This window comes from Nansenia antarctica, assembly GCF_963989245.1.
Source record: "Nansenia antarctica genome assembly, chromosome: 6".
In the NCBI taxonomy this organism is placed as follows: domain Eukaryota; kingdom Metazoa; phylum Chordata; class Actinopteri; order Argentiniformes; family Microstomatidae; genus Nansenia; species Nansenia antarctica.
In genome coordinates this window covers 14,713,649-14,736,148 of record NC_137676.1, presented here as the reverse complement: position 1 = coordinate 14,736,148, position 22,500 = coordinate 14,713,649, and the positions used below count along the sequence as shown (strand labels likewise).

Below are 22,500 nucleotides of genomic sequence, written 5' to 3'. Positions count from 1 at the left end.
GGTCTCTGTTTGAACACACCATGGCCCTGGGGGGGAGTGAGGTTCTATGAGCTGTGGCTGGTGTCGCAGTGTGGGGAGAGAGCGTGTGACAGAACTGAGGCAGCTGTTCAGAGAGACCGCGGAGGAGAAGGAGGGAAAAGGAGGAGGAGTTTCGAAATGTCGGCAGGTTCGTCTTTGAAGCTTCATCCACCTGAGCTCCCTCAGATGAGCAGTGGGGAGGCCTGACCTCTGACCCCCCCGGGCAGGTGAGCCCGCTGGGAGAGAAGAGAAGAGCACGTCTAATTGGGTACAGAACTAGCTGTGAGAAAGGATGTCTAGCCTCCAGACTAAAAAGTTGACCTTGTGGCACTTTGCAGACAGTACACAGTTATTTTTCTTTTCTTTCTTTATTGTTGTTCAGGGAGTCGAGTTGCTTTTTGCAGCCCTGGTCGCCATGGTCAGGGGCATTCTAAATGTAAGGCTACAATATGGCTCTTATATAAAGGCTCTGGGAAAGCAATGAAAACATTGGAGGTAATGGAAATAGCAATAACCCATCAAAGTAGACAGGACATAAGGGCTTTACTAGAACAGTTTGGGCATGAAGCAAGAGAGACTGTTTGGATGATTTATGGTGTAGTAGGGCAACAAGCTTCCATGACTAGGTGGAGCTTTCCACCAATAGAGTCTCCAGTACATTACTGTGAGTGTTCAACTGCGGAACTAAACCAAGAGGATTTGGCGCACAACTAATGCTATGGTATGGGGGTAGTGGTGGTCTAGTGGATAGTGAGTTGGACTTGTGATCGGAAGGTTGTGAGTTCAAATCCCGCCTGAAGCCACACCACTACTAGTGTGCCCTTGGGTAAGGCACTAGCCCTCAGTTACTCCAGGGGGAATGTCCCTGTAATTCGTAATTGTAAGTCGCTTTGGATAAAAGCGTCTGCTAAATGGCAAAATTAATTTAAATTAATTAAATTAATTAAATTAAAATAAAAATTGGTAGGTGCTTCCCATGAAAGAATGTGTGACAGTTTGTTTTGAAAAATAATTCAGTTGGAGATTATGAATGTGCACAGTATGTCATCAGAGAATGCAGAGGGAGGATTTGAGAGTGAGGATCAGAGCCAGAGTCCATGGGTCACTCATTGGAGATGGTAAGGTTTCGGAGGTAATTTCATGATTGGAAGGTACAGCGAAGGAATGGAGGGGTGAACAAGCAGCAAAATCCGCAGTAAATGACAAAAAATAATAATAAAAGAGAAAGAAGAGAGAATAAGAGAGAACGGAAATAAACTTTGCACTGATGCAAACTCTTGGGCCCCCGAGGACTTTTTCTACACAGAAAAAAACAAACAAATATACTGTAACCTATTTCTGCTGTGTTAACGTGCTTCTCTGTAATGGAGGATATTTACAACAGTCCCAGGAGTAATATCTCAGGGCCACAGCGGAGATACATCACTAGTAATTTATTGATGTTGACAGGCGCTGTCATTACGTGAGAGGCGGAAGCGCTGACATGGTTTAGAGGACTGTGTTGGCTTGGCCGGGCCGGGCCGGGAGACAGTTCTGAGCTCTGCGGTCGGTTCCGAAAGAACATTTTCGTAGGTTAAATAAGCAGCCATGCAAAGGAATGTTCTTTTTCTGCTTGACCTCTGTGTCTCTGATTCAGCTAACCCCCCCCCCCCCTTCTATCCACCACCCAAATGAAGATTAGAAGATTTCAGATGTGTGACGCTCGTGTTTGGACGGAGACTCAGAAAACACATCTCAAATCATAGGATGAAAGTAATGCATCTAATAAGAAAGCACAGAGGAAGATATATACATGCACACAAATGCACACACACACACACACCACACACACACACACACACACACACACACACACACACACACACACACACAATAGAAAGCAGATTACATTCTAAGCCAAAAGATACAAAATGTTGCAGATTTAAAACTGTGGTGTAGGTTGGCTATTGGAGCTGCCATAGATACTGTGGGAATAAAAGCCAATGGTTATAAAAAATGCTGCACTGCAATTTCACAACACCTACAGTTGTACTCAGTGCAAGATGGGTGGCAAATGTATCATCCTCGAAGCAGTGACTGCAGTGTAATGATTCAGTGACATAATGCTGTTTTTGTTGTAATGAAGGGTGCAATACACTGATCTGTATTAATTTGCTGCATAGCATTGAGTTCAGGTAGCATTGTGTTCGGGGATGGAAAGACTGTAGGTTCAACAATGCAGCTACAGTAAATGCGGTAATCCTCCATGCAACCTCAAACTACATCAAATGGAAATGTTTTCTAATCCAATTTGACAGGTAAGGCGTCTTTAGGGAAACATTCCCAGTTTCAAAGGATTACGTGCTTAATCGTGAGAGGCAATTTTGCTGGTGTTTCGCTTTTTCTTCTCCTTGCTATTTAGATTAGTAATACCATTGGGGCTCCCAATACAGAAACAGACTGTGAACCGCTATGACCAAGCAGTGGCTAATTCTGCCCATGGCCAAAACACTACTGCCAGTAAATATTTACTAGATAAAAATGTCATTCTTAGAAATGTTTTCAAATCTGATCAGCCTTGTGTTGGTCATCTAAGTGGGTTTTCCTTTGAACTCTTGGGCAGTGCCCGTAGCTCTGTAGCAGGGTTTGTTCAGGCTGAAATCAGCGGGATTACTGAATTCTAAGTTGACTCCTTGTCTGTCCACTCCAGTCGAACTTGAACAGATTAGTTACGTACAGACTACAGTATAAGCAATATGGAAATGTTTTCTTCTAATGTAGCCTATCGAAGTCAAGTGAAGTGGAGCTATATTACTATATTTATTTCACCTATCCAATCTTTTTCAGATCTACAGGATGAGTGGCTGGGTAGTTGGTGGCCAGGGTCCAATTTGGATCTAATAAAACATGTGTCAGGAAGTATCAGGAAGTGTCAGACAATGAAGAGGAAGTAAACACAGCATCCCTCTGTGCTCATAGAGTGAGCAAACTGTGACCCAGAATGCACTTATTTATTTACTATTATTTCCTGAATAGATAATCCCTTGTACTGCCAGATGCTGCTGTAAGACGTAATCAGAGTTGACATGGTTGTCTGACTGGTTCTGGTGCTACAGTACACTGTAGGATCGAGTCTTCAAACAGTGTTTCCATCAAGTGACATAGCAGGAGTGTAGCTCAGGTTATCCTCATCTGTGCTATAGACATTAGACTAGGAACGGGTGCCATCCCATGTATATATGTTACGGTACATGTGGGAATACGGTACATGTGGGAAAACTAGGGTTAGGGTTAGGTGCTACGTCGACTTGGTACATGCTGGCATGTCTAACCCTAACCCTAACCCTAACCCTAACCCTAACCCTACCCCTAACCCTAACCCTAGCACCTAACCCTAACCCTAGTTTTCCCACATGTACCGTATTCCCACATGTACCGTAACATATATATTATATCTGGTGTGGTTAGGTAGTTAGGACCTTTTATTTTCTTTGGCACCGTTCAATGTCCCCTTTTTGTTAATACAATAAATTCCTTCATTTTAGTTCTTGTGCAGTACGGGCAGACACCTCTGTACTTGGCTGATCTCCTGCGCCACAATATCCCATCCAGAGCCCTAAGGTCAGCTGACCAGCTGCTCCTGGAGGTTCCTAGGAGCAGACTAAAAACCAGAGGGGATAGAGCCTTCGCAAAGGCAGCCCCTAGGCTCTGGAATAGCCTCCCTCTCCACGTCAGATCTGTCGAGGCTTTTAAAACATTGGCTAAGACATACCTCTTCTCCCTGGCCTTTGACCTGAGGTGAGCCTGCCTCCCGACAACTGCACTTTTCGGCACTTTTATTTCTGCACCTGTTGTATTCTGTATTCCACCTTGTTTTTGTTTTTGTGTATTTTTATTTTATTTGTAGATAAAGACTGGGTAGAGGAGACTCACAAGATTGGTGCAACTTGTGGAGTTCCAGCTCTCTTGCTTTCCAATGAATTCATGCTTACACAGTAGGACTCACTGTCCAACCTGCTTTAAAATGCATGCAGCACCTTCCCCCCCCCCCCCCCCCCCCAACCACTATCTCATGTTTATGGATGAGATTTCATAACCTCAGTGGGTTAATCATTCATGACCTTATTTCAGCTGTGAGAATGCTGAAGAAAATAATGTTCACCTCTACAGCACATGGATGGTGATTTTGCAGCTGTCTGGTCACGCCTGCGTCCTTCACTGGTTGTGAATGTTTAAACAGTACGCCCGGTATATAATATCAAAGATGAAGAAACGATTTGTGTTAGGCAAGACTTGTGATATTATCTTTACACTGCCCGTTACCGTCTTTCCTTTACCCTTTATCGCTACAGATGAATCCTTAAATAACCATATGCTATGTTCACTCTACCCATTATATTTCTACACACAAAAAAGGCCTTTGGATTTCTGTAGCAAATCAGTTCCACAACACAAATGTGACATGGTCTGGTGAAAAGGTCTGCATGTTGGCAATTGTCAAGTCGCACAAATGACCAAAAAGCAAAAAGTGTTTACGTTTTTTTTCATATTAAGAAAGTTTAAGTGTTGAAGAGCCCACTCAATATAACAAACAACAGTTTGAGGATCACTAAATACTTGTAATTTGTAAATTAGATTCACAGTATAGCGTCCATCCTGCTTCAGGCTACTGGGTAAGTGATACATGGCTTGTAAACAAACTTACGAAAACGTTTTAGGACGTGTTCAAAAGCAAGGACTGTGTGATCATCTAATTATGTGTAGTTATGTGTTTTTGGCATGTTGATGTTCTATCAGCACTGTACTTTCAGCACTGTCTTGTAGCCGTTCTGGACAGGCTGGTAACTCACTGGGCTCTCCTTTGCATACATATCATACAGTACGTCGAGGGTGTTTGTGCCGACTAGTATATGGTACCCCAAGGTTCCGCTGTCTGGAACTACCAGAGCTAATGTTGGGACATCATACTCGACTCCCAGAAATTCTTTCGGGAAGATAATATTGACTTCAACATAGCCCAGGTAGGGTACAGGTTGACCGTTGGCCCCTTCAACTTCTAAAAGATTGTAGAGCGGTTCGATCAGTTGTTCAGACAGGTTTTGGTCATAGAAGGACTTAGTGACTGTGGTCACTTGTGAACCGGTGTCGAGGAGACAGCTGTATTGTTTGTCCTTGATTGTGACCTGACCTGTGCTCTTCGTTCCTACTAGTCGGTGGGGGACTCTAAGGGGGCGGTTTCTAACATCAGACTGTCTCAAGGCAGCATTGGCTGTGGGTTTGGCAGTACTTTTGTCATTAGCGGGACATTGTTGACCAGCTTCTGCCTCAGTTTGTCCCTCAACTGAGACTATATCTGAAAACCCGTATTATCAGAGGATTGTTTCTTCACTTCCCAGAGACGCTGCTTTTCTCTCAACTTGCTCTTTTTCTCAGCGACGAGAGTGGGGTTAGGATCGTTACCACAAGTTGAAGAAATTTGACCGTCCTCTCCACAATTAAAGCAGTACCAGGGCCTTGGGCCGCCACTTGGCTTCCAGTGTGCAGGCTGCCCTCTTGGTGCGGTAGCTGTAGCGTCAGCCTTAGCTGGTGCTGCCTCGCCTGAGAGAGGTTCAGTATTCTTCTTGGGTTTCCCAGCCCTTTGCTGGCCTTGTGTTTTCTTAGACATCAGTGTGGTAAGTGAGCTGCCACTTGCTCCTTAAGCTCTATCATTGGGTCAGACTCAGGCTGGAGCGTTTGCTGACTACAGACGCATGCACTTTGAAGATTTGTCTGGGCCCGCTGCCGGGTTGAGCCAAGGTGCTTCTTCATACGTGCGGCTTTAGCTGTCTGCCTATCTTCCTCTGTGCGTATTAGTAGCAGAAGCTCTGAAAATGCTGGGGGGCGACTCTTCTTCTCTTCGAGGTTGAGGTCAGAGAGTAGAGTGTTGTCCCAACACCCGCGACAGAATTGCTTAAGAATGTGCTTATCTGCTTCTTCAGCAGCCACTCCTCCTCTCTTAGCAGCAAGTTTAAGGGCATCTTGCAGACGGCAAAGATAAGCAGAGGCCTTTTCACCAGGATCCTGAAGAGTATTCATGAACTGGGCGAAAAGTTCTTCGCCGTCTTCAACGGTGCCAAAGGCTGCGTCCAGCAATTGGAGATAAGTGTCGGGAGTAGCTTCATGACTCAGTCGTTTGACAATGTCTGCTGCGGGAGAGAGCAAGCTTTCCAAGATTTTCCGTGATTTTTGGAGGTTGGACATGGTGGGATCATTTCTGAGAAATTCGACGTGAGAACGCCATGTATCGTAGTCTGTCTCTCCGTTGGGTCTGGGAGTCTTTCCCGAGAACGACCGAAGCCTGATGGGAAAGTGTGACTGCGAATGTAGATCCTCTTTCCCCAAAACATGCTCGACAATCACCTTTTGGATCTCTGGTGGATTCAGGTCGCCCTCCATGATGAATAGACTTCGCCTCATGTCAGCGGCGCGGCGCGGCTCACTGTCACCATGGGCAGCGCCCACCTGAGAGGGGCTTGTGAGCGGCTGGGGAGGTGGGGTCTCAAATGCGCCAGAGGATGTGCTGGGACGTTCCTCTGGAGTCTCAAGTGTCTCACTGATCTCTGACATAATTTCTTTCAACACTTCTTCAAAGCCTCTCCCACTCAACTTCGCCACCCGCTTTATCTCGTCAAGGTAGGTCTTGGTAGCACCGCAACCTACCTTAGAAGTGTAAATACCGCCCCGCGGTGGTGTAGCGGTCTACGCACTGGCCGCTAGTGCATGCTGCCCACCGGGGCCGGGGTTCGTATCCCGGCTCGCCAGATCCAGATATGGCCGAGGCACACGGGAAGCGGCATATTGGCCGGCCGCTTCCGAGGGGGGTATAGGAGTATTTCTGGACTAGGATCCGTCGCGCAACACCGCCCCCTGGGTGCCGGAATAACGGTACTGGGCTCGAGGAGCCAGTCAGCCTAGTCTGCCTGGCGCCCTCCTCTGGGACTGCCGGCCACGGGGTCGTGCGGCGGATCCCATGCAATAGGCAGGGGATAATTGGATGCTAAGTTGGGTTAAATTGGCTACCAAATTGGGTGAAAAAGGGATAAAATCTGAAAAACAAATAATAAAAAAAAAAAAAAAAGTGTAAATACCTGCAAGGGCTTGGACTCGGTACCTTTCAAATGGATTCTGTGAATGTTTGTAGGTGTAAGGCAAAAGAGGGGTTAAAGCCTCTATAGCATTACCATCGTACTCAACGATTAGGCTATTATCAAACTCTGAGCTAGTGCCCTTTATCAGGACTATTTTCAGGGTGCCATACTTCTTAAGGAAGTCAACAATCTCATCATAATCTGGTGTTTCAACCAAAGCACTCACAATTACCGAGTTAGGAACTTTGATACCTGAACTCATTATGAAATCCATCTTTTAACAGGAGTTTCGCACACTTTAAAACACACTGTCACTGCTAGTACACTCTCAATGCTGACAATCATAAACTAGGCTCCTGGCTGGCTCGCCATATGTAACGCCTCCTAGAGGTGAATAAAGTTACTGAATAGTTGTGCTAAATATCATTAAATACGGGCTAGTATCAGGGAATTCTTAGGTTCGTCTACTGAGCCTAGGATGAATGTCAGCAGAGAAAGAGACTACACAAGGAAGTGACAGAAACCACGTAATGCAACAATATTAAAGTGTATTATAAAAATAATAAAGATGTGTACAATCCCTTCCTACCTAATGCCGGCTCACTATAGTGCACAGGCACACTTTACCTTGGGCCCTAAGAGAAAATAAAATAAAATAAAAGAGGTGCACCTTGTTCGTGAGGTTCAGTGGATCAAAAGATTCAAAGTTCACGCTTTGAAGCATGAGTGTTCACTGTCCAGTGTTCAGCCCTAACACTACCCGGGTAGATTCAAGTGTTAAGCTTATCTGGGTTCCTGAGATGGGCAGAATGGGTCAATGGTCCGGATGTTCTCTGTAGACGAATCGCACAGCTGGCCACACTGTGTCTCCGTTCCGTCCACAGTCAGTCTTCGTCTCGTGGGTAGGCTCGCCACTGAACCCGCAGGGGTTCAGATACTTTTCTAATCCTGGTCAAAAACCTGAGTTCTGAGAACAGAGTGCACAGTTAATATCTTCTCTAGACCTCATTAACTCACTTCCATCATCAAAACATCTTCTCATGTATAACCAAATGCTATACTGTACTTCAATCATTGTGAAATGATTAAATATACACCACAAGGTACTTTAGTGCAGATAAAATAATAATAATAATAATATATCATGAACTCTCATATCACAATATCAATTTTAAAGTAAACAGATGAAATTCTCTCTTTAGCAATATTTATATATTTAAACACTGTATTTAAATGTAACATGTTCTTAACTTATCTCTTAACTTATTCCTTTTAAACAATTTAAATGAACTCATCACTTATATCTTATTTAACTAAAATAACATCATAAAATGACTTAAATAAGTCAACCAAAATCAGTGCATTGCACCTTTAATAGTGCACCACGTTATCACTTGCTAGCTACATTTCAGCACGAAGGTGCTAGCTAGCCTGCCATAACTCCGATTGGTTTTTGTAGAAAGAATATCTCAACAAGGCATCGTGTAGCCAGCTACACGTTAACGTTAGCTAACATGGTGGCTATGCATTTTCATTGCTTACCGGAGCTCTCAATGAGCGACCGCAAAACAGACAGGGCTCTTCACGTTCACTCTCACACAGGATTCAGCTCCTGACAAACCAAACGACTTATTAATAGTTGATATGAGTGGATTAATCATGAATGTGTGTCCTTTGTGTCGTGTTTTCATACCGGGAGATCGTTCAGTTCTCTTCTCGAATGTCCTTCTTTACGTCTGAGCGAAATTGGACGGAAAGCGGAAAGGGCACGTTGCGATTCATCAACACTGCAGTATAATGCGCATGTGCCATCTAGTGGTGGGACACGAAATTGCAATTCCAGACAGATTCAGGTTTATCGTAGTAGCCATATGTTTCATGTGGGCTACAATGTGCTAAACATGCAGTTAGATGTAATAGCATGTTCCTTCTTAGCTGCTAGCTAGCTACCAACGCAATGGTAGCAAACACGTCTGATTCAGAGCGAGTTTCTCCGGTATTTGGTGACACACCATTCGAAAGCTTGCAGTCTGCACTTTCATAATCTGTAAAAATACACAAATGATTGATTTGACACATTTCAATCATGTGGATGGAATATTTCTTTTTTTTTTACTGAAATCCAAAGGCCTTTTTTTCCTCAGTTCAACAGAGCAGCACCAACTCAGGAGGAGTTCAAGCATTGAGATCAAGATTCTCCTCACTGAGACCAGTGTACCTTAAGGGGACAGTTGGAGGATTTAGAGCTGTTTCTCAGTCGTATCCCCCAAGCCTCTTCACTCACCATCCGATCAATTGAAAGGCTTTGGCTGTCCATTGCCATTCCCCCCCCCCACCCCCTCCAGTGTTTTGGCTCATCCACTCAGGTGCAGTAGTATATCAGTATATACTGTGTCTCCTAAGATTTCTACTCCCCCCCCCCCTGTACTGTTTCTCCAGTGTCTATAAAAAAATCAAAAATAAATTATAATAATTCCATGGGGATTAAGCTGTTGTACTCGTGAGGTTTACCTGTCTTTATGTGATTATCTGCAACGACCAGAGACACTACTATGATTGTAAACAGAGAAACAGCATCATGTGAACAGATATCAGGTATCAAGTCTTTTTTTCATTGTATTCATGTCAGACCTGATGATTATGGTGGAGGTGGGGAGAGTAATGGATTTGCTGTTGTTGTTGTTGTTATTCGAGATCAGTTTATGGGAGGTACGTGTTACAGTGTAAACGTCATTGATCTGTGTGGGAGAGAGGGTTGTGTAAAGTGTGTAGCCGCCAAGCTGAGCCACACAGTACTGTAGGCTGCAGAACCTGTTGATACTACACTTGTACTGTACTACTTGCCTAGTACTTCTTGTACTCTGCAATGACAATACAGTTGAATCTAATCTAATCTAATTTAATACTGAGGAAAGGGAGAGCGGCTACCTATAGCAGGGGAGGCTGGCTGAGGTAGAAGTCAGAGGACATCAGGCTCATTGTAATGTATTCCATGCATTACTGTCCTCCTGTTTCTGCCTCCACCAACCTGCCCTGGTTTATAGACTATGGAGCCTCCTCCCTCATGAGGCATTCATCAACATTTGCCATAGCACCAAGGACATGCTGTATGGGGGGACCATTATAATGTGTGCACACACTGTGGTCTTAGCGACTGAGGGATAGATATATACTAGCTTACTGTACATCTATCACCATACGCTCGCTCTCTCTCTCTCTCTCTCTATCTCTCTCTCTCTCTCTCTCTCTCTCTCTCTCTCTCTCTCTCTCACACACACACACACACATACACACACACACACACACATACAAACTCCCTCTATTTACAGAATGCCCTCTTTATGAGGTCTATGCTCCAATAGCCATCTCCCTCCTACTGATATTGGCGGGGGGGGGGGGGGGGGGTCCATTCCATGCATTACAATGAGCCTGTCCTCCGACTTCTACCTCAGCCAGCCTCCCCCGAGAGGGAGGTACAGTGTGAAGGATGAACGCTGTTAAAATGGTGGGGGGCAGAGCTGAGCAGCTGAGAGAGGGAGAGTGAAGTGTCTGGATGTCCTTCCCAAGCTCGATCAATACAACAGGTAAAAGGACGCAGAGCTCAAAGTAAATCTATGGGAGGTCAAATTGATATAGTTTGCTCCCCCAGACACTCAGACGACAGGAAGGCTTTCTCTCAGCATGCCCAATTTGATTTCCTCATTCAATAACACAATTCTTGAATGATTAATAGCTAACAACGCTATGTGTTTAGGTTTAGGTTAATTTATAAGAATGTAAAATAGAACATATGTTTACCTATTGAAAAAAACACTACATACAGTACATTCAATATATGTCTACTTCCATAGAATACTGTATACTGATCATATTAATTAGGTTAATGTTAAAGCACATCCCATTGAACATCAATATGAACTCCATAAAAATATAATACAGAATAAGCTGCATGAGAGCACGTCACATTTCAAAGCCATGTTGGTTTATTAAATGAACAAGGTTATGTTTAATGAGATGGGCCACTGTATATGGAATGGCCTGGCCCTAATGAGCATTCCTCCTGGTGTTTCATCCACTGAAGATAAATGAACAGTCAATCACACAACTAATGTCATTGTACATACAGGGCTACAGTGTGTGTGTGTGTGTGTGTGTGTGTGTGTGTGTGTGTGTGTGTGTGTGTGTGTGTGTGTGTGTGTGTGTGTGTGTGTGTGTGTGTGTGCAAAGGAGGTCAAGCTGGCAGGGAGTCCCATTGAGACCAAGGTCTCTTTTGCAAGGGAGTACATACACACAGTTTACAACAATACATAATACACATACATAATTACAACATAATAAAACACAATCAAGAAAGAAATGCACCAGAGCAATACTATTGCACGTATTGTATAAATTATTGTCACCACCAGGATTTTTCATGGCAAGTTTTGTGTAACACCTCAGTGCAGTCTTTACTCTACTTTATTGGGAACATGTCGTTGACAGACCATGTACAAAATCAACATATTGCTGAGTCATTGAATTTAGAGTTATGTAACAGAGGACATACTCATACCAGTACCTTGGTCCATCTGAATCAGAAATTGAAAATAAGCATATTGCAGGTTGTTACAAAAGAGACGGAGCGACAGTAATGTATGCACTGTAGTATGTAGAGAACTTTACTATAGAGGCCATAGCTGAGTGAGTGATCACCCACATGTTTGAGTGTCTGCAAAGTATGCCTATTTTCCCCAAGGTTAAGAGACAGAAAAACTTGCTGGCTATTTTCAGAGGAGAAATGATATACATTCAAACGCGAAACAGACATGAACAAGATCAAGACAAAACAATGAATGTTTATTTGTGGTTCGGTCAGCTTCAACCTTGAGCCTTGTGCTGGGCTGGTGTGACCGTGTAATAGGAGTGGGTTCATGCTGCACATTCATGACTTTGGGCTAGCATGTGCTAGCGTTGGCTGCTCTGGTTGGTGTGGGCTGCCTGCCTCTGATGCACTGCAGTGGGTCTTTAGTATTCCTCTCTTTCCGTCTAAGGAGGGTCTCTCCTGGGACTCACATGGAGGGAAGGAGAGGCAGCCAGTGCCCATCTTTGCCACCGTGCTGCACTATAAATAGGCCCTGCGCACAGAGTCTGTGGTAGGGCAGGGGACCTAATCAGACTCCGAGGTGAGACTGGAAGGGGTACAGGAGCAGGCAATCCAAAAAGTATTGATTGGATGACTACAAGTGTGTGTGTGTGTGTGTGTGTGTGTGTGTGTGTGTGTGTGCGTGCGTGTGCGTGTGCGTGTGTGTGTGCGTGTGCGTGTGCGTGTGCGTGTGCGTGTGCGCGTGAGCGTGAGTGTGCGCGTGAGTGTGAGTGTGTGTGTGTGTGTGTGTGTGTTCACATGTATAACCCCTTGTAATATCGAAATAAGACTCTAAAATGATATTCTACTTCATAAAGCATAAGGTTCTCAGTGTGATATGATAAATACTCACCAAGATGATGAATACACATCATTTTGAGCTTTTGGTTCCATTTCTGATTCACAGCATGAACTCTCACCAAGCAAAGCCGGCATAGATCCATCTAAATAGACGACTTCCCTATCAGTGTTCTCAATGTGTGCTTGTGTAATTAAATCGAAAAGATTAATACTTTTGCAAGCTAACATCATTTATCAACAGACAGCACATTTATCTACTAAAAGCCGCAACCGATTTATGTTCCTGTTGAAACAACTTGGGTCTGTCATTTAAAGAGTAATTTCTCTTGTTTAACTCACCAACTGCCAAAGAATTCCAGAAGAGTGCCATAAAGTGTTTTATGTGGTATTTACCTGGCACCAATACTTTGATTGGCTACAAAATTAAGTATCATAATGTATTTTTGGTGAATAATGTCACCCTTGGCACTCTAGAACATTGACCATTTGGGTGACTTTATTCACCCTTGGCACTGAATGAGTTGAAGTGTCAGTTGTGAGTAAATGAATGATGTGTGTTTTCCAGGTGACGGGAACCCCAAAGAGAGCAGTCCCTTCATCAACAGCAGCACCGCCAGCGACGTGGAGAAGAGTCAGCAGTATGACGGCAAGAACATGGCTCTGTTTGAGGTCAGTGCTTCTCTCCCCCCAAAGACCTGACTTGAATTACTCACGATCACACATCATGCAACACAAAACTCACCAGACTGCCAACTGTGTTCTAGTGTACTAACACCAGTGACTGTGTGCATCTCTGGCCATCTGTTCTGCAGGAGGAGATGGACACCAGCCCAATGGTGTCTTCGCTGCTCAGTAGTCTGGCCAACTACTCCAACCTGCCCCAGGGCAGCAAAGAGCACGAGGAGGCCGAGAACAATGAGGAGGGGGCGCGCCCGTCCAAAAAACCCATCAAGGTATTTGATTCAACGCATCCTTCACATCCTTATTGTGCCCTGAAGGGCAAATCCTTTGAAGCATGAAGAGTAGAAAGAGACACACTGCTCACTGGTATAGGCCACATACACCTGCACACATTTACAAGACTGACCGAAAATGAGAAAGTAAGGTGAAATATGATCCACATACATTTGACATTTTTCGTCTTGGAACAAGGAAGTGGTGCCAAATCTTTACATTCCACAATCACATTGTGGAAAACTCCTTCAAGAGGTCATCTTCCAGAGAGGCAGCATTTGTGATTGGGAAGATTTAATATATGATACCACTCACTGCACTGACTAATCACTTTACCACCTCAATCTAAACTTAAGACACAACTCCGAAACATCATCAGAGGTTTTGAGTTAATCCGAGTGTGTCCCTCCCAGGCCTCCATCCTCCACCTGGCCAGGTCCAAGCTGATTAGGAGAGGACAGGGAGGTTATTGATGACCCCTTCACCACGTTTAGGCCAGACACAATAAATTATTGATGGCCATGCCCGCTGCCCTTTTCCTTCCCCGCCGTTCAATAGCAGTTTGGTTATTTATCGGACCTGAACAGACCCACATTAAGCCTGTTATCCGGCAACAGTGCAATGGAGCGTAACACTGACACAACACGCTGCTCTCTCCGTCTGCCTCCCCGTCATGGCGTGAGTCAAGTCACTGCATCTTTCGCCCTCCTTTCATCATCCAATCTTAATTCGCCAGCTCTTAGAAGTCAAGAGGCAAAACACGTCTAAAACTAGGTACTGTAGATATGAAGCTGCAGGCAAGGCCCTAGGACTAAACAAGATTTGGACTGTGCCCCCCCCCCCCTCCCCACACCACCACGTTTCGTCGAGTGGGGGGAGTTGGGGGCATAGCAGAGGGGGGGTCGTTTTTGATTGACGGGTGGTAGCTCGTGCTAAATCAGCAGCGCAAGTGTGGCCCCCTCTAGCGGTTGTGGCCCTAAACGACCGCATCGAGTGTTTATGCCAGCGGCCGGCCCTGTGATGCATCGTGAATGGATGTGACTTTGTGTTAGTTTTTTTCTAGCTTGGATGATTTCTGTAGAGTCGTATCAGCCTTCGTCAACAGCCTGACTCATCAGATCCCTCCTGTGAAATTGGGCCACATGATCACATGTCATGCTTGAGCCTGACAGTTTCTTTTTGCCACTGCGCTTTAGACATCTTCAGTGAGTGATGGTACTCATTTCTGCTGAGAGAAGACCATGTTACTCTTTGTGATCTGATTAAAGAGTGATACATTGTCCATCTGATATATGATATGATATGATATGATATGATATGGCCATTTGAAATATATATGTGCTTTGCGTTTCATACAGCTGATACATTCTGTACACACTGTACCAAGAGATACAGACACTGCGGAGCCATGTCACTGGACGCTGAGTTAATGGTGTCATTGTGTGGCTTCTGGCAAGGCCCCATTGTGATAGATAGAGTCTCCTGGGGGTCCAAGGGCTGAACGTGAGCCAGGGTGTCACTGCGGCGTCTCTCACTGTCTCTCCCCTGTCACCCAGGCAAACCTCCAGGGCAATGACATTTCCTCTCCCCGTACATATTTCAATTTCCTACTCATCTCACAGCCTTTCCCTGGACTCCTTTGAATTTAAATGAGGCGTTTCAGACACTTAATCAGAATGTCAGAGAGACAGACAAGGACTAAGAGGACAAATGATTTATTTTACCTGTATCGCAGTGTTTAACATCCATGTCATGTGTGTCACTTTTCAAGATGAATTAAAAAAAAATGGGCGAAACACCTTACATTGAAGGTGCTCTTTATAAAGGGTTTATACATGGTTTGTCACTAGTTTATAAACTGTTGATGAAAGCAGACATCTTTGATAAAGGCTATATGGCGTTGGCCGACATTGCAGGGAGCATTGTATTCTTCTCGGCATACATGCAGAAATTAATGAGAGGAGATCTCTCCCCGGCAACAAGACAGCTGTGCTAGTCATTAGCAAATGGGCCGACATACACACAGAGGACGTAAGCTCCTTCAGTATCTTTGCGCCACCTGTATGTGAATAGATGTGCAGGTTTTCTACAGATAAACTATGAAATAAACACGTGTGGATTCCTTTCTCTCGACGAGAGAAACAAAGAGACAGCAAGAAGCAAAAGGTCTTTGCTTTGAGACACATAGAGACAGAAAGAAGAAAGGGGCCTTCAATCATTTGAAAGTCACAAACTTATCGCCGGACAAAAGTAATGAGAAAAAGGGGAGAGCGGACCCTTATCTTCCTGCTGCCATTCAAATTGGTTAATGAGGGAGGAAATCCGTTTTGCCGCCTGAATGAAGAGGTTGTCATCCTCTCTTCACGTGATAACTGTCTCTTCGTGCATGGATAGAAGAGGGGGGCTTCTGTGTTTCTGATGAGGATGAGTTGCACTGTATCTCAGAATCCACCAAGCCTGCAAAGGCAGGAATTAATCAGACACATTGTTCAACTTATGGTGGAGCAATTACATGACTGTACTTACTGTACATTACTTTTTGTGTGCCTGTGTATATTGCCACATACACAGGCACACACACACACACACACACACACATTTACATTTACATTTTTGGCATTTAGCAGACGCCTTATTCCAAAGCGACACGCACACACACACACACACGCACACACACACACATACACACACACACACGCACACACACACACACACACACAAGCACACACACGCACACACACACACACACAAGCACACACACGCACACACACACACACACAAGCACACACACGCACACACATGCACACACACACACACAAACACACACATACTCACACATACTCACACAGTGCCCATGACATCCAGAATTAAACTATGGTGTTGTGTTTGCTTACCAGGCTCCACAGCTAGGCACCCTGATGGGCGTCTACCTTCCCTGCATCCAGAACATCTTCGGGGTGATCCTGTTCCTGCGGATGACCTGGATGGTGGGCATCGGAGGAGTCTTGGGCTCCTTCCTCATCGTCTTCGTGTGTTGCTCCACGGTGGGTGAATGTTCACACCATGTTGGTCCCTAGCCCTGCTGCTGTACATTCCAGTGTTAATAACCCTAACCCTAACCCTAACCCTAACCCTAACCCTAACCCTTCTTGTGATTTTTTTAAAAGTTTTTTTTTTCTTTCTTTCCTAACACCAGGGGAGCCCCCCCCTCCTAAATTTCGTTGTTTGGTACCTGTACTGTAGCAATGACAATAAAGACCATTCATTCATTCATTCATTCATTCATAATAGGCCTGAAAGGACCAACGCAAAACAGTAAACCTTTCCTCCTAACCATTTCTGTGGAATTCAATTATGTTCAGGAAGCAAATAAATCTTAAATATTGTTTACTTCCAATGCCTTGTGAATAATCATCACACTTCTTGGGTCGTGTTAAGCTTAGTTTTATGCTTAAAATGCACTTGGCTTAACAGGGACATGGTAATGGTTGCAGCTGGTACTACCATACCTGCTGAGGTGGTAATGACAGTTTTAAACCTCTAAAATGGTCTAGAGTCGAGATGAGTCTTCACACCATCTGTTGCAGCTGGTGCCAATCTTTCCCATTCATTTGGAAGAACTGACATACCTGTAGATTTCCATCCTCATGCATATATACATGGGCGTCACCACCATATATTTGGGGGGGGACGTGTCCCCCCCACCTTTGAAACAAGGTCGTTTGGACCCCCCCACATTTGCCATCAAAAATATGTTGCATGACTGGTCAGCGTTATTTTCATTGCTTCACAATCAAATCCGTTCCACTTTATGAGTAGGGGATTGCCCATATCCAGAAGTCCACTCCGCGTTTTACTTCTGTTTTTAACACGGCAGCAGCAGCATCCGACACGCACGCAGATTCAAAACATTCAGACTGAGGCAAGACGTTAGATCATCCACCAAGATGGATATAAGGAAAACATTTTCTAAGAAGATAAAAGTAAGTCAAAGTCATCCAAGTTTTCCCGTGAGTGGCCAAACAGCAACATTGCGTTCTCCCAAGGTCAAACACAGCCAGCTTTTCTGATAAGAATGTTAGCACCTTATGAGACATTCTCTGTATTAGCAATATAATTAGCATAGCCTACTAGCAACCAAATACGAGCTAGATCAGCTATATGGCACTAGCAGTTTTGTTAGGCATTACTAGTGCGGTTAGACATGTTTAAATGCAGAACAGACACAGGCGAAATGTCATCAAAAGCACAGAATGGCGACAAACACCTCACAGTGCTTACCTGTCCTGTCATTATTGCATCTCCTGCCCGTGTTCATTGCCCTGAGCATTTGCACTATTTAATTTGGCCATTGCACCCACCCAAAGAATCAATTTTGCATCTGATTGCTTGAGCTAGGGTTAAAAAATAAGAAGAAAACACCTGTTCCATTTATTTTTCTATTTCTAAAATGCTTGTGATTGTATTTTTTGTATTGATGATTGTATTTCTATGTCAAATGTTCTATTAGAGAAAAACAATATGAACAAGTGCTCAATGCATCCCCATTTCTCCTGTTATAGGTGGTTGAGAGTGAGAGTGAGTCAGAGGCAGGGGCAGCAGGCAGGGGCAGTGGAGACAGCTCTAATTCACTCTTTGATTTTGTTTGTTTGTTATAGTTGTATGTTCTGCAATGCACTGAAGAGGGCTAAGTTTGATTGTAATAGGCTCTGAGTATTACCTCATTCTTTTCTAATTCACTCTTTGATTCTTTTTGAATCTTCATATTTAATAAAGTACCTAAAAAGTGCCACGTGTCAGTGTCAGGCCTCTGTGAGTTAAACCAAAACATAATAGTAGTCAGTAATTGCAGACCATGCCAGCTCCAAGGAAAAACAAAGAAAGAGGGAGATTATTTTGGGTGTAAAACGCACCAGAATGCAGGAAATTGAATCTACTATTTAAAAAAATTCGGGGGGGGGGGGGGACCCCCAGACCCCCCGAAAAATAAGTGTCCCCCCCATATTCAAAAAGCTGCTGACGCCCATGTATATATATATAGGATCTACAAATCTACCACTTTTGAAGAACGAAAGGTTTTGGAAAAACATAGATTTTGGGGTGAACTACTCCTTTATTAAGGTGACCTCTGGTTTTAGGCCTGTCCTCTATGTCTGTATGGAGGGACTGGGAGATACACTCTCTCTATAGGGGGGTAGAGGGAAGTGTCTATAAATAACCAAGCCCCCACAGGGTATCCGAAGCCAAGACTTCTCACCTGCTGCTCCTCTCTCTGTTGTTCTGTCTCACCGTCTTCCTCTCCTCTCCCGCCTCTTCCCTCTCTCTTTTTCTTGTTAGTGTTCCTACTACTACGTAGTAGTAGGGACAGTATTGTTATTGGTGGTTTACTTATTATTATTCTTTTCCTGGCTTTGGTCAAATAGCTCAAAAAGTCCCTCACCAAAAATGCTATGAATTTGCATGCCACAACTAGAGAGCATCAGTAACTATGGCAGAAAGAATGACCATGATTAGACCATAGGTGTCGCTATAATAACAAATAGAAAATCAAGTAACTTCACAATGCTGGCATTTCTACCCTGTTCTATGAAAATGTATGAAACTTGGTACATATGTGTCTTTCCTCATGGGGAACATATTTGCCTCAAGAACCCATAAAGGTACCAAGATGGATTTTTCTGCAGGTGGAAAATTGGGCCAAACTTATAACGAACATGCATGGTGCACGTCTCTCTATAGGGTGTTAAAGGATATGAGATCCATTTAAAGATATCTGAGAAAATGATATGAAAAGAAAAAGAATTGGCCCAGAATTTTCAAATGCTCTGAGAATTTGCCCTGCTACGTCAATATTTATGGCATTCGACAGGCTAATAGAGGGCACTACCAATGTGTTACTATGTCGAAGCATTTGAAGATATCTAAAAAAAACAAGGACATTACAGATGTTTGAAATGTTCAATGTTTGACATTTTTGAAATGTTCGACACGTCTGTGACATAATGACGCTTCATTTGGCGTGGGCACAACACGTGCCCACCCTCCTCCCCTCCTGCATCTTTTATGAATATGAGAGGACAGAGGTCGCAGGTCGCAATTATCTAGCTATGTTTTCTGTCCAGCCTTTTCAATTTGAACCTGAGCGCAGGGAGGAGGACAGCAGAGAAGACAGTAGACACAATGTCGATCAAAATGAAGCTGATCCGAGAGGTGAGGAGGCCCGAGTGGGACATAATCGCTGGTGTCTGTGCAGCAACTGTCAACCAATGCCAACCGAGATGGAGAGAGTAAACAAACTTGTTGTAAAGAGCACTGATTTCTGTCTCAGCTGTTCAATACAAGTTGACGTTATCAAACTTTCGTTTTATGATAAAGCGTAGTCTTCTTACCTGTGAGCTCTTTCATTAGCGGTGGTCGATTAAATGCCTCCAATGCATCTTCGGAAAGGTGGTGAGAGCAAAGACACGCATCTTTATGCAGTTGAGTTCGTCCACATGCATCTTCCCACTGCTTTCTCCTCTTCTGCTCATTCACTAACCTAGTCATTGCCTCTATGCTGCATATTGATTCCATTCAGCTTAACATGATATATCGTTCACAAATAGCCTACACAGACAACTTTACTCTGGTTCATTCACTTAACATACTCTACAAATATATTGAAAACCTATACCTCCCATGTCTGATTAACAATGCTTCCTGGCACTACAATGTGTTACCATGTTGAAGCATTTCCAGATATCTCAAAAAACCATAGACCATTTTGTCTAAAAGCTAAGGCTAATGCTAATATAGCACTTTAAAACTCATCTTCTCATGACCACTTTACCTGATTCAGTCAGATGGGGGTGGCATACTATGCTTAGACTTGCAAGAATATAGTGTAAGCACATTATAAGTAGTGAAATGCTTGACATAAACTATACAACATGGTCATTAACTGGGGAAGGTTAATCCAAAACGCATTTTCGTATTTAGTGTATATTATCATCATAGCATAGTAGCCTATGTATATCAGGCCATAATTAGGTGACTGGTACTTTACAGGCCCGTGGTCCTAGGGTACTTCATAATATCATAGCTTAGTATATCATGAGTTCAACTTGGCCCATATTAGGTGAGTGGTCTACCCCCCTGTCTGTAGGTCTACCCCCTATCTGTCAATCTACAACCTGTCTGTAGATCCACCCCGTGTCTGTCAATCTCACCCCATTTATGGTTATGGGGGCCATATCTGTAGGAACACGCCCCATTGCCACTTGCGCTTATATTTTTATTTAGTTTTTTCTCTCTCTCCCTCTCTCTCCCTCTCTCCATAATCCCCTCATCCTTTCTCAATCCACCATCCCACTATCTCCATCTTTCCCTCGTCTCTCTCTCTCTCTCTCTCTCTCTCTCTCCGTACATGTTTCCAGTTCTATCTCACTGTAATTCCTCTATTCCCCTCTTTCCCTCTCTCCCCCCTCTCTCTCTTCTTTCTCTCCATCCCTATCACGATCGGCAGTGTTAGAATGGGCTGTCTGCCAGCCAGGGCCAGAGAGAGAGGGCCGCTTCAGCCCTGATAAGGATAGTCTCAATGGCACTTCCATTTCTGTCAAAAGCTCTCCCAGTTGAATAAATCCTAGTTAAATCCTTTTTTGACCTGAGGTATCCTTTAAAGCTTCTAGTGTACATTTACAAGTCATCCTCTTATTTACAGAAAAAAGTTGTAATGTACACAGTTGTATATTTTGAGATGTGGATTCCATCACTCTCTGTTTCGCTATAATGCCATATTCCACTACAAAAAAAAACAATTATGCAACTCAACAGCCTTAAAGATTAATACAGTGTCTTTCCCCAACGGACCTATAGCCCCATACAGCACGTGGTTGGGCCATACCCTGTCTGTACCATATGCAGAGACAAACGAACTCTAGTGCTCCGAGCTGCCTGCTGTCAGCTCCATCGCTGTCAATTAGCATGGCAGCGGCAGAGCTGACCCGAGGACAGTCACAGCCTGTCCCGCATTGATCAAAGAACATACAAAAGCCAAGGAATCAGCATGGAGCTCCCCCAGCCCCCCGTCCTCACGACTCAAACAAACCCGTTACCTGCGGCCATACATGGAGGCGGTGACCGGGACCCCGCTGGGAGCTCTCTTTAAGCTCCACCGCAGGGATGTGAGGGGTCTGTGTGTGGCAGTACTAATGGACTGGCCTTGAGCAGCAACTCTCTGTCTTTGTTCTGTTGTCAGCGGAGATTCGTGTGGAGATCCCTAAAATGTGTTAAATCGGAACGACAGCAGGGCTTCATGGCTGGGAGAACTTACCCAAAGCCAGGCAAGGGAGGAGAGGTTTTTCAAGAAAAGAGTGCTTCCAAACATTGACTCGTGGCGTCGTGTTAGCTTTTTATAATAATAATAATAATAATAATAACTTTAATAATAATATATATATAGCTTTTTGATGGCTGTATAATGAATGGATGCTGACTGATACATACATACCTGTAGTGTTCCTACATTTCCCAACCTTTTCATGTAACACAAGCACCCGTCACGCACATAAAAAATACTTCCCACAAACTGTGTTTGACAGAATCACTTCAGTCAGGAGGACACTAATGTCAAGTTGAACCATTACTGCATGAAAATAGTCTTGGCATATTTGGATGGCTCCGGTCTAGTATACAGAATGACAGGGACTGCCCATAACTTATCATATATATGGCTGTTTACAGAGTGACCTAGTAGGTGGATGCTGAGACTGATGGGTGGGACGACCACACAAAAGTCTTAAACTTGTGGTCCTCTGTGGCTCAATTGGTAGAGCATACGCTTATGGTCCCAGTGATTCCCACTGGGACCATACATACTGAAAAATTTATGTACTCAAGGCAATGTAAGTCGCTTCGGATAAAAGCATTAGCATGGCATATGTATACCTATATCTTAGTCTGTGTCAATCATGTACCAACTGTTGACTGCTATGGAGGAGCATTAACTACCAACTTTAT

At 44.0% G+C, this 22,500-nt stretch overlaps 1 protein-coding gene across 1 annotated transcript in view; it reads left to right on the top strand.

The window, feature by feature from the left end:
• The window catches only part of slc12a5b (solute carrier family 12 member 5b), a gene marked incomplete at both ends in the record, with an annotated part of 60,386 nt that overhangs the window by 21,536 nt on the left and 16,350 nt on the right, over positions 1 to 22,500 (top strand). The window contains 3 exons of the mRNA XM_080533711.1: positions 13,115 to 13,218; positions 13,362 to 13,502; positions 16,401 to 16,547. Of these exons, the coding sequence (XP_080389837.1) occupies positions 13,115 to 13,218; positions 13,362 to 13,502; positions 16,401 to 16,547 (392 nt within the window). The remainder of the gene's footprint in view (positions 1 to 13,114; positions 13,219 to 13,361; positions 13,503 to 16,400; positions 16,548 to 22,500) is intronic.